At 60.7% G+C, this 12,270-nt stretch overlaps 1 protein-coding gene across 5 annotated transcripts; it reads left to right on the top strand.

The window, feature by feature from the left end:
- The first annotated feature begins 751 nt into the window (after nt 1-751).
- RASSF7 (Ras association domain family member 7) lies at nt 752-11,550 on the top strand. Of its 5 annotated transcripts, none has more exons than XM_062576689.1 (6): nt 752-819; nt 7,290-7,638; nt 8,199-9,106; nt 9,488-9,656; nt 10,025-10,132; nt 10,352-11,550. In XM_062576689.1, the coding sequence occupies exons 2-6, from the start codon at nt 7,536-7,538 to the stop codon at nt 10,381-10,383; spliced, it is 1,320 nt and encodes a 439-aa protein (XP_062432673.1). In that variant the 5' UTR covers nt 752-819; nt 7,290-7,535; the 3' UTR covers nt 10,384-11,550. The 5 variants fall into 5 exon arrangements, with proteins under 5 accessions (XP_062432673.1, XP_062432677.1, XP_062432675.1 ...); XM_062576693.1 differs by having other exon boundaries at nt 762-819; nt 7,482-7,638; XM_062576691.1 differs by lacking the exon at nt 752-819 and adding an exon at nt 1,509-1,533.
- The last annotated feature ends 720 nt before the right edge of the window (nt 11,551-12,270 follow it).

Below are 12,270 nucleotides of genomic sequence, written 5' to 3'. Positions count from 1 at the left end.
GGTGAGGGCCACCCGCGGGCACGGGCCGTACGGTGTGTGGGGGAACCCACGGCGTGAGGCCACGTTATCTCTATCGCCTCATCCCTCTCGTTGTCCTAGAAACGGAGCAGGCAACGGGCCAGGGCCAGCCCTGGAGGTAGCGTCTCCTGCGGCACCAGCTGTCTCTCCGGGGAAGGGCCTGCGGGGACGGAAGGCAAAGAGACAGCCGTGGGGCCGCAGCCCGCGACGGCGAGGCGAGGCGAGGGCCCCGCGCCCCAGGCTCCCGGCCAGCCCGCAGAGGGCTCGGGAGGGGGAGGCGAGGTGCCCTGCGAGGAGAAGCGGTACCCGAGCGTCGCGGCCCGCCGAGACGTGGCGCCCGCGTTGCTCCCCCAGCGCGCGCCGCCCGCTGCGCGGCTCCCCCGAACCCTCCCGCCGGGCCCCGAAACGCGGCGCCCCCCGGCTCCGTCCTGCGCCCCCCACCCCCCTTTTCGGCCGGGAGCCCCCCCAGCGCTCTCGGCAGGGGGCCGGTTCGGAGCGGCTCCCCCGCGGCGGGGACTGCTTGGGGCGGGGGGGGGAGAGGGCCGGCAGCGAGGAAGGAAAAGGACCAAAAAACCCGCAGGTTCGGGGGTGCTCGGCGCCGAGGGGTGCCCACCTGGGCAGGGGGCGGGGCTCGCGGCAGGGGCGGGGCTAGCCCGGGGGCGGGGCTCGCGGCAGGGGGCGGGGCTAGCCCGAGGGCGGGGCTCGCGGCAGGGGGCGGGGCTAGCCCGGGGGCGGGGCTCGCGGCAGGTCGCGGCGGCCCCGCGCTGCGGAGCGGAGCGGCGCGGCCGGAGCCCGCGGCAGGTGGGTGCGCGCGGCCGGCGGGGGCGGGGCTCCGCCGCGCGTGGGGGCCCCGCGGCTGGGCGCGGCCCCGCGGGGGCGCCGCGTTGCCCCCTTCCCCCCTCCCCGCTCCCGCGGCGGCGGCCCCCGCGTGTTTCGCTGCCGCGCGTGGGCGAGCGGAGCAAGGCGGCGAGCTCGACGGGAGGTGCCGGGCGGCGGCCGCTGCCGGCCGCGCCGTCGGCACTCAGCGTTAGCGGGGTGCCCGCCCGCCGGGGGCGTCCTCCTGGGGGACGCTCCTCGGTCCGTTCAAACTCGTCGGCGCCCTGCTAAACCTGCGCCGGGATGCACCGAGGTGGGAGCGCGACTCCACGCGAGTTTCTTTTTTTTTTTTGAGGGGGGGCTTTAAGCCACGTCCCATCATCGACGGCTAACGATTTCGCCTCGTGCCGCTCTCCGGGTGCCGAGCTCGTGATTACCTGGCTTTTCGCGGGTTGGGGTCGGCGCGAGCTCGGGTGCTTCCCGCTGCCCTAGGCCAGCCCTGGGGAGTAACTAGTTGCTTAAAAAAAAACAAAAACGCAAAACCTGGAAAACAAAACGCTTACCTTAAGACTTGGGTGGATCAGTCCTGAGCTGGAAACTGGAGCCGGGGCGGAGCAAAGGGAGTTTCTGCCTCCGGCCGCTTGCCTGCCGCTGGTCGCGGTGTGCAGGGAGTTGGGCAAACGCCACGGGCTTCTCCAAGTAAGAAAAAAAAGGGGGGGGGGGAGGAGTGCTTTTTGTTGAGGCTTTATCTGCTACTGCAGAAGGACGTTTGCTCTCCTGTTGCGCTAAGCAAAAAAACCTGCCGGGCCCCAAGAGCGGGTGCACTGAAAACCGAATTGCGTTTCGTCTCGGCCGCGGCCGCCCGGCACCGGGACTCGACCGGCGTCGTTCCGAGTCGCAGGGAAGCGTTTTGGCAGCAGCTGGACGGTTGCGTGTGCAGCGGGGCCGGAGCGGCCTATTTAATCCGTTCAGGTCTGTAGCGACCTGCTGAGAGAGTCCTGGAAAGCAGGACTGGGGCATTTGGGGTGAACGGCTTCCCTGCTCCCGTTTCGGGTCTCTTAGGAGCCGATTCCCTCTGGCTGGGCTTTCCAGCACCTTTGCCTGATTAATCGCATGTGAGATCCCATGGCAGCAGAGGCTTGTGAAATACACAAGCATCTTATCCAGGGTTGCACCCTGGATTGATTCTTGGCATCTTGTTTTATTTATTTGAGTCTCTGCGAGAGAGAGAGAGAGAAAGGAAGGAGCAATTTCTGCTCTCAGCAAACGGTCATTAAAGGAGTTTTGAATCCTGCAAAGTTATAAAAAAATATTCACAGCAGTGTGCACCTGCGTATTTGTTAGCAAACCCTCAGTGCTCCCTTCCGAGGCCCAGTGGCACATCCTGGGAAATGAGAGTTACTCCAGAAATGGAAAATAATCTGGGCTGGTATCCCTGGTTTTTGCCAGCCCTTCGGTGGGGAGGAGCGGCAGAAGAGGAAGCAGGTAGTTTGGGTTTTTCCGAGTGTTTTCGCGGCTGAACAGGCCCTCGCGTCTCTGGATTGGTAGCATTCCTCCCGCACCCAGAGTCGTGATAACTATACGCTGTTTTCTGTCGTGGGGGACATGCTACGTGCAGTAGTAAGGAAATATTTGTGAGTTGCATCACACCTTAATTTCTCCCTCGTCTTGGATGCTGCAGAAGGTTAGTGCCTGGGATATGCTGGCGTTTCTGGCAGACACGTGTTGCATGTGCGTTGACTCTCAGACAGTCCTGCTGATGCCTGGCTTTGCAAAGCTGGATTTTGAGCGGTCTGTGGAAACTTGCCCCTGAACATCCAGATCAATCCTGAAGGCCAGTCTGGACCTCGGAGGGGTCCAGACCTCAACACCAGCCTCTTTGGTGGAAGCTGGACCCCGAAATATTGACACCGCCTCCTGAGGGTTTAGTATTCAGGCAGCTTCAAATGCCCATGAAAAAACAAGTGTGGAAGTAGAAAAGTGGGGCCACGAGGTCTGGTTGATGTGCAGGAGCCTTTTCTCCCTGCTGAATCTGCTTTGCAGTGAGTCCACCGTGGCTGCTCTCCTGGTGTCGCTCTGAGGTGACTGAAGCTGGATTGTAGCTATTATAGCAACACCAAGGTGCGGCTGATCTTTCCTGTTTACAGCACCTCTTTAGACAACCTCTTTATCTTTGGCTTTTGGTTAGCCCCCCTGCCTAGACCAAGGCAGGCTTTGACCGGTCTCCTGCTTTGAGCCGGGGAGTTGCAGATGCATGCACGGGAATGGAGGAGGCTTCGCCCGCCCGCGCCGCCTCTTGGAGGGTGAACGGCCAGCAGCACCGCGGGGTTTCTCCCGCCAGAACCACGTCCTTCCTGCGCCTTTTGGAGGAATCACCGTGCTTGGCTCATAGGTGCCCTGCGAGCTGGGAGCTGTGCTCCCCGCAGGTGTTTGGGGTGCTGTTGAGGGAGCTGGCACATGGGGGTGCAGGTGGAGGTCCCCGCTTCTGCGCCACCACGGTAGAGCACCTTTCGGGGAAGAAGTCAAGCAAATCTGCGTGACTTCCCAGCGGCGATGGAGGCTGGTGCTTCTCGGTGAGGTATGCGACCTGCCTTAAATGTTATCGTTGCCTGCCATTATTGACATTGCCACATAGCTCTGAAGGCTGTCAGCGAGGCCGGAAGCAGTTAGTCATTAATCCACCTGGCTGCGTGAGTCAAGGCTGCCGTAATCCCGTGCTGGGGTGGCTGGGCCGCGGCACCAGGCAGTTGTCCTGCCTCGTCTGCTGGGCCCCGTGCGTGAGCACAGCCACCTGGGCTGGAGACCTGGCAGGGCTGGACCATTCCTTAGGACTCTTTCCAAGTTGTTTCTTCCCTAAGTGGCTCCTACAAGGCTTGAGCATCCAGGATACACTTGTGGCACCGGGAGTTTTTGGGGGGCACTCTGTGGTTTTTAGTTTCACGTGGCATTTCAGCTCCTGAGTGCTGCAAATGCTGAGAGATTTAGTTTTCCTAGGCCACATCAGAGCTGGGAGCTGTCAGAAGCATGGATGGGTCAGCAGAGGATATAAACTATTACGGCTATCCCCAAATAAGCTGCTCCTTGGTGAATTAAAGCCCTGTGCCTGTTGCTTCCTTGCTCCTGGGGGCTCACATCCCCCTTGTGTAATGGGATTTAAATGCCACCAAGGAGCAAATGATGTTTGCACATGCTCTTGGTGTTGTGGCTGGAGAACAGAGGAAGAACAGCTTCCTCTTGGATCGGGGTGGCACAGCGAATGCCCTGGTAGGACCTGTTTGTCACTTCTCGGGCTTGTTTGACCCTCATCAGCTATTCACGCCATATCTAAATGCTTATTTGCTCACTGCAGCTGGCGCCATCTGTCTGTGCACCCTGCATGCCCTGATGGCCTCCATGCTGCACAAGATGACCCTGGAGGGCTGGTCCCCTGCCATCCTGGAAAGCCATCTGGTCCTATGCCATCTTTACTTGGGAACCTCTTGCATATCTCTTGGCTGTTGTGAGCCTGGTCAGGAGATGATCTCCCTTTAGGAGCCCTGGGCTGGTCTCCTCATAACTGAGCAAGGCACTGTGGAAAGTCCAACAGCAACTTTGGCTGGTTTTGCCCCAGAAAGCTCCAGGAGGAGCGTGGTGGGTATGGTGGGGCAATGTGGCATGTTTTCTTGATGATGTGAGTGATCAAGGCCAGCTTCCAGGACCTGTGATGAGTTGCGTTTTTACTTCTGCTCGTCCTTCTCCAGAGCTGCTTGATTCGCCCTGAGGGGACCGCAGGGCTGGGTCAGCACCCAGTGTTGCCAGTTGTGCATGGCCAAGCAGCTCCTCAGAGAGCTGCTGATTTTCTCCACCTGACCTGGGTCTTCCCAGCTTGTGGAAAGCTGCACTTGATGCTTGGACCGAGTCCTTCACGCAGCTTCACCCTCTGCTGCTCCTGTGGCCCAGGATTGACCTGGCCAGGACGATCCAGGGGAGCTGCTGAGCAAGACGGGTCCAAAGCAGAAGACCTGTTGGTGGGATGGAGAGTGGCCTCTCTGCACCTCCATAGCAAGGAGGGTTTTGGGCAGCGGCTGTGACCCTGAAACGCGGCGCGTTTCAGCCCTGGCGGCTGGTTTGCGCGTGGGCGCGTGCGGTGCGCCGGCACGGGCTGATCCCTCGGGGCCGCGTCGCCGCGAGCCTGGCGGTGACTCACCCCTCGCTGCTGTTTGCTGCTTCCTTTCCTTTTCCTTTTTTTTTTTCCCTCTCTGCTAGAATAAATAGTTTCTCGTGGCGTGGGCTCGCACGTGCGAGCTGCCTCCTACGTGCGTGGCTGCCCGCCCGCGGGCGCAGGCCCAACGCGTAAGCAGGGGCGCTCAGTCTCGGGGTGGGGGGGTCCAGCCCCCCAGTCTGGGCCCGCTGGTCGGGTCTCGTGCGAAGCCGCGGCGGGCGCAGCGGCTTTGGGGAGCTCCGCGGCGCGCTCGGCCACTGGTGCTCGGCGGGGACGTGGCGCCCGCCGGGGCGCCCCTCAGGCTTGTGTTACCATAGCCGGCGCGCTGGCCCCGGGTAAAATTTCAGCAGCTTTGTGCTGGGAGAAAAACGAGGCCAGTGAGGCCACGCTGGCCCTCCGCGAGACGAGGGGGTGAACTCTTTTTTTTTCTTTTAATTAATTTAATTTTTGGGGCCTCTGCTGCTGAGGCGCCTTGAAAGGACACTTTGAAATGCCTTGATTAGCAGCAGGACTGATTGATTTTTCTCTTCTTTTAATCACAGTAATTTTAAGTTGGCTTCAAACTCCAAAATTTTAAAAGCAGCCCTGATTCGTGTGAGGTTGAAGCTCCATTCAGATGTAGCCTGAATGCTTTCTGGGCTTTCTATTTCCCTCCTAACTGAGATTGAGATGCTGAAGCGCAAAAAAAAAAAAAAGTGTAAGTTCTGGGAGGGTAGTTGGTTTATTTATTTATTTTGTGGCATCTGAAATTTCAACTCCCAGTTAGGAAATTTGGTGAAGAAGCTATATGAATCATCCATACCACCCATTTAAGACCAATCACATGGGACAGGAGCCACAAATTAGTCACTTCGTTAATCTGCTTTCGATAAGAAAAGGATTTAAAAAATCCGTAGCGGCGGCAGCGGGGCGGGCGGGGGGGGGGGAGGAGAGCGCGACAGCGGCGTGAAACCCCTAACGCTGCCGCAGCGAGGGTGCTGCCTGGAGGGGGCTGCGGGAGAGGAGAGGGACGGGTGAGGGGGCAGTGGTTTGTTTTGAGTCGGCTTTCCTCCCAGAAGTGAGTAATCCCCGGGGGCTCGTCGCGCGAGCGCGAGGCCGCCGCTGTTGCAGAGCAGATGGAAAAGCCGGAGCGTCGCGGGGAGCGGCGGTGAGGGAGGTGCTGCAGGGGGGAGGTTTTGCCTTTTATTCCCCGGGGGCTTTTAGCTGGGGTGGGGGTGGGAGGAGATGATGACCTGGAAGAGCAGAGGGCGTGAGGCCGTAACGCCGCGCGCGTCCGACGCCTTGCGAGAAGCGACCCGCCTCGCCGTAGACACGAGGCGCCGCCGGGAGAAGGCGCAGCCAAGGGGAGCGCCCGGGGCCGTGCAGGGGGCTCGTGGCGCGGGACGGCCCCCGGCGAGGCGCCGTTCGCGGCCTTTCCGGGTTGCTGGGACGCGGTGCCGGGAGTCGCGGCGGCAGCGAGCGCGGGGCGGCTGCGCCCTGCTCGCCGGACTTTGGTCGGCGCTGGCTCCAGGGAGGAGCGCGGCTTTCACCGGGCGCCGCTGGCCGGCGCGCGGGGCACCTCCGGCGCCTGACAAACCCCCGTGCTCTCTTTACTCTCTTTCTTTCTTTTTTTCCTCCCTTTTTTTCCTTTTTGTGGTCTGCCACGACAGCTCCCGTTTCGCGGGGAGCTCGGTTTGCCGGCCGGCCCCGGGGGAAAGGGTTGGGGCGCGAGCGGCGCGGCCGATCTCTCCCGCGCGCGGGTTCGTCTCCGGGAGCCGCCGGTGAGGGATGCGGGTGAGCGGCCCGCTGATAAATGCGGAAATCGGGGATCGGTAAGCCACGTCGCAGAGTTTCCCCTGGCTATTGGTAACATTAGCCTTTGGTGTGGCTGCTTTGAAGTGCTCCCCGGGCGGGGGGTTTGCCTTTTGGGCTCCCTCTTTAATAACCTAATTTCCTGCAGCCCTGGCAGATCTGCCCTGGAGAGCAGCCTTGCAGAGCTGTTTCTTTTTCCTGGTTTCTTTTCCTTTCTGGTATCTCGGTTAAAAATCCATCACTGACGGAGGTGGAAGCCTTTGAAATCCATTGTGAACCGTCCTCTCTCCTGGCCTCCCCGGTCCCACAGAGACCCCTGGGGTCAGTGCTTTGAGGACCTAAGAAAACAAATGCTGTGGGGTGGGATGAAAATCTGTGTTTGCTTTCTAATTATTATTTATTTATTTTAAAAATTGTATTGCATGCTTCCTCCACCTGATGGCTGTGCTGAAATTTTGGGCAGCTCGTGGCCGACTCCTCCTGGGCTGGCTGGTCGGCAAGGACAGGAGCACATTTGGGAGGAGGCTGCTCTCGGCGCCGATGCTGACGTCGCTCTCGTGCTGGTGTTGAAGCGCTCTAACAACTCTGCTATTTAAAGCGTGGCATCTCCTCCAGAGGAGCCTGGGCCTGAGGCGGCGTTTCCCCGTCCCCGCAGGGACTCCCTTGCACGATGCCGTCCTGGAGAGCCTGACCCCTCGGCGGCCGGGGTATGGAGCTGAAGGTCTGGGTGGACGGCATCCAGCGGGTCGTCTGCGGCGTCTCCCAGCAAACCACCTGCCAAGAAGTGGTCATCGCCTTGGCGCGGGCCATAGGTGAGGGGGCCGCAGGGCTCGGCAGCTGCTGCGGGTTTGCCGGCTGTCCAAGGAACCTCGTCCCTCCTGGCAGCCAATTCTGCCGTCTAGTGGCTTAAATTTAAAATACTATTTAGCTATTGGCATGCGTAGTTCGAGCAGGGAAGTTCTTCCCTGGCAACAGATTTAAGACTCAGCCATGAAAATCAAAGCCCTCTGATCGGCTTCTTCCTCTTGCACCCCTACCAAAAACAGTAAGAAAGTAGTCCCTTCTTCACCTCTGCATCTCTTTGGAGTTTGTTTTCTTCCAAACCGGAGCAGTGGACACAAGCAGTTCTCCATGCGATCTCAAGGGGGTTTAACTGCAGCAGTGCTGCTGTGGCCTGAGGCTCAGGGCGCGTGCCCTGCTGAACCAGGGCCCCAGCAGCGGCTGAGCTGCATGCGGGGGGGAAGAGCAGAATTGCCTTCCCTCTCGGCAAGCTCCACCTCAGCCCATGGTGAAAGTGCTGCGGTTGTTACAACTGGGTCACCAGTCCTGGTGGCCCTGCTCCTCGGGTGACATGCTTGTATCTTCTCCCCAGGTCAGACAGGACGCTATGTCCTGGTACAGAAGCTGCGGGAAAAGGAGAGGCAGCTTCTCCCACTCGAGTGTCCCCTGGAGTCGCTGGCCAAGTGCGGGCAATATGCCAACGATGTGCAGTTTGTCCTGCGGCGGACAGGACCCAGTGTGGCCGAGCGGCCCTCCTCGGATGGTGCTCCCCAGGCTCCTGAGAGGACGTTCATCCGGGCCAGCCTGCCCATCAAACCCAGGCCCATGAGCACCGAAGTGCCCCGCTCCCGGGAGCCGAAAAAGGCCATGACCTTCAACTTGGGCCCTATGGGCTCTGGCGAGCTGTTCGCCAAGAACCGATGGAGGCAACACGTGTGGGAGGGGATGGACTTGAAGGAGAGTGCTGGGGCTGGCCAGCCCTCCAAAGAGGACCTGTTTAAGACTGTGCTGCGCCAACAGGAGCAGCTGCACTCCTTGGAGGTCCATGAGGACTCCTTGGAGATGGACCTGCGTCACTGGGAGCACAGCAGGGTCCCTAGCCAGGAGGACGAGATCTTCTTCTTGGAGCAGCTGGTGCGGCGCAATGAGATGGAGCTTGGCGAGGAGGAGTTTTGGCAGAGTGAGCTCCAGCTGGAGAAGGAGTGTGAGCGTGAGAGGCAGGAACGGGTGAGGAGCCTGCGGGCCAGCCTGGAGGACTACACACAGAGGATCTACGAGCTGACCGCCCGCATGGAGGCTCTGCAGAAGGAGATCCAGTGGGAGATGGCCGAGAGGGCCAAGAGGGGCAAGGAGACCCCTGGGCCCAGCCCCGCAGATCTGGAGGACATGGCTGCCAAGATGAAGAGGGATCTGGAAGCCAAGGTCAAGCAGGGCACTCAGCTGGAGAGCAACCTGGCCAGCGTGGAGAAGGCGTTGGAGGAAGCAGAGAGGAACCTGCAGGTACGGCCGGTTCACCAGCTCCCGGCAGGGAGAACGGGACGTTTAGAGGGAGTTGGCTGGGGTCGGCCAGGAGAAAGCTGGCCCTGCTTGCACAGCATTTTGGTACCTCCGTAGCAGCACCAAGACCCCATCCCAGGGGGCCCAAGAAGAGGTCTCCTTCCAGCTTGGAAGGCCCGTTAGTGGTGTTTCAGGGCCTAAGGTGATTCAAGGGCTAACAGCAGCGTCTGCGCAGGTCCCAGGCTCTCCCCAGAAGGTACGTCCTGGAGGCGTTGGCTGGCTTTTGAGGTTTTCTGGTGCCATGGGGTCTGGAGGAGGACGAAGAGCGCCTCTCCCCGTGCCGGGCTGCACTGCTGACCCACTTCTCTGCGCCATGTTTTGCAGGCCCAGAACCAGGAGCTGGAGGAGCTGAACAAGGAGCTGCGGCAGTGTAACCTGCAGCAGTTCATTCAGCAGACGGGAGCCACAGTGATGGTGCCGCCGGCCCGGCCGGAGGAGGACGCCCCGCTGGAGCGCAGCGACCGCGAGCTGCCGGCCCACCAGCGACACGGAGGTCAGCGGACCTCACGGACGGCCGAGGGGCTGGGGTCCACGTTCGCCGAGGGCAGCAGGGGGAGCACCCGGGCAGCCCCAACTTCCCTACGCTTAAACCTGCCTCCGGATTGTGATTTATTTTTTTTTCCCCTCACCCACCTCCTGTAGGCATTTAACCTGCTGTGGCCCTGGGGATGGGGTTGTTGCACCCCCAAGCGCAGGTCCATCTTGGGGACGGCGGGTCTTTGCCCTCTGCCGGCATGCTGAGACATCCTTTTTCCAGTCCAGGGCGAGCTTGGATATGGAGAAGGGAAAACATGGTGCCGGCAGCTCAGCCGTGGCCGGGCCTGTGATCCCTGAGCCGGGAAATGTTTCCTTGTCCTCCAGGCTTCCCACCCGCCGGCGCCGACTCTCCTCCCCGAGCTGGCACCCAGCAGCTCCTCAGCAATGCCAGGCACCTGCAGGAGCCCCTGGTGCCCAGCCCGAGCCCCGAGGGTGCGTACCGCTGCGCGGGCCCCGCAGCCGTCTGTCCGGCTGGCGGGGGGTGGATGGCTGCGCCGCGGTGGGGAGGTTGGGCTCCGTGAAGCAGGCGACGGTGCGGGAAAGCGGGAGGCCGGAGCTGTTCCCAGGCGCCGTCAGGAAAGCGGCGCTCCGCCGCGGCCCGGCTCGGCCGCCGGCACTGGGGTCACGTCGGTTTGCTTTTGTGTCTTGCAGTCGTGTCATCCCGGCAGAGCATCTGGAGGTAGAAGGGCCCGGCCAGCGGAGGATGAACTGCCCTGCAAGTGTAACTGTATAAATAAAACCATATTCCACATATAGATATATATATTTTTTACTGCTTTGTATCGTGAATGGATGCGGATGGCTGGACAAAGTATTTTTACCGACTGCAAAAGAGAACAAAACCTGACCAACCAGAGCAACCTTCTTGCCCCGTGGACAAAAACGGACCTGTTCTATATATGTATTTTTTTTAAGCGCTCTCTACCTGTAACAGAAAACGGCAGTGCTCGCGTTCCTCCTCGCCTTCGCCGAGGGCTCGCCGCGGGTTCCGAGAGGCGCCGGGACGGGAGAGCCGGAGCGACGGCTCCGCTGCCCGCGCGGGGCCGCGGGAAGGGCCCGCCGCTGCCCCCGGCGAGCACAGGGGCTGCTCTGGGTGCCCCCAGGTCCTGCCCCGGCGCCCGCTGCACTGCCCTCGCCTGAGGGGTGCTGTGCAGGTGGTGCACTGGTTTGCTTTAAAAACAGCCTCCTTACTGGCCACGGAGGGCCCAAGAGCAGCTCTTCAGAGAGCTTTGGGGCCTTTTTTAAATTTATTTTTTTTCCCTGAGACCTGTGGCAGAAGACCCCAGGCAGGGTGCTGAGAGGGAGGGCACAGAGGGGCCGGGGGCCGGACTCGCCGCCGCGCAGCTGGGAGCGTTTTCTGCAGCCTCACCAGCCCGAGGAAGGGCCAGCACCTTTGGAAAGATGTTTTTCTCGAGTCTATTTTTAAAGGATTTTTTTGTTGTTGTTCTAAATCAAGGCTGCAGCACGAGCTCCTTTCCCGGCTGCCCGTTGCTGGCAGGGGAGCAGGGCCAGAAACGCTTTGGAGAACCTCCCGCTCCGGACTTCTTTCCTTCCCGGCCAGTACGGTCACGCTCGTTTTGGTTCCTCTGTCCCAGCAGGTCATACCGCATTTTAACAGCAAGGCCAAAGGGGCTGGGAGGGGGCCGGGGAAGGGGCTGGGCTTGTCCAGGCTCCCCCAGCGTCCCCAGTGTCTTCGTTTCCCGAGTGTCCTGTACATCATATGCAAAAAAAAAAACCCCAAGGCGGGGGAGGCTGGGGTGCTAGGCTGGCTGTAAGATGCACCTTCCGTGTACGAATGTACCCCGCGGGCCGCCGCGTGGTTTTGATTTTGAATAAATCCCTTGAAAGGCTTTGTGCACGGCGTGTGCGTGTCGGAGGGCCGGGTGCGGTTTCGGCCGGCCGAAACCCCGCGTCTGCTTTGGGCGAGGATGCGGCGTGCTGGGGCTGGGCCGTCCCCTGCGTCGGGGCGGTTTTGCAGATGTTCTCACCGTGGCGCGGAGCCCCTCGAGGGAGGAAGCCCCTGCTGCCAGCTCCTCGTCTGCCGGCGGAGCCGGTGCGCCGGGGCAGCCCGCGTCCCGCGAGGCGGCCTTTTATCGTTTCTAAGCCGTCTGTTTGCATTTGCCCGCGCAGCGAATTGAAGCTTTAAGTATTTTATGACCAAGTGACTTACATGCACGATGCTTCTTTTTTTTTTTGCCCACAAAGTGCTTTACAAAGAGCGCATGAAGCTCATCCTCGCTGAAGAGACGGCCGTCTTGGGGATGAAAACTGGCAGCTTTTTAATAATGCAGAGCTGCGGCCCGGAGCATTTTAGGACAGGCCAGGGCGAGGGTGGTGCTCAGCTGCACATCCGAGCAGGTGTGGGGAGAAGTCTCACTCGTCTCCATCTGTTTTAAGAGCAAGCATGCATGCACCCCTGGACGGGCCCAAAAGGTGATGCCTGCACTCTCCCCGTGGGGCAATCCCCAATGCAAAGCCTGCAGCTGGGAAGCGGGAGCAGCGTGGGGCTCTGTGGGTCTCGGGGCTGAGCTAGGTGGAAGCGTCCCCTGGAAAACTTGTTTTCAGAGCCG

This window comes from Rhea pennata, chromosome 5 (genome assembly GCF_028389875.1).
Source record: "Rhea pennata isolate bPtePen1 chromosome 5, bPtePen1.pri, whole genome shotgun sequence".
Classification (NCBI taxonomy): Eukaryota; Metazoa; Chordata; class Aves; order Rheiformes; family Rheidae; genus Rhea; species Rhea pennata.
The sequence above is the reverse complement of the archived record's forward strand: the minus strand, read 5'-3'. Positions and strand labels throughout refer to the sequence as shown.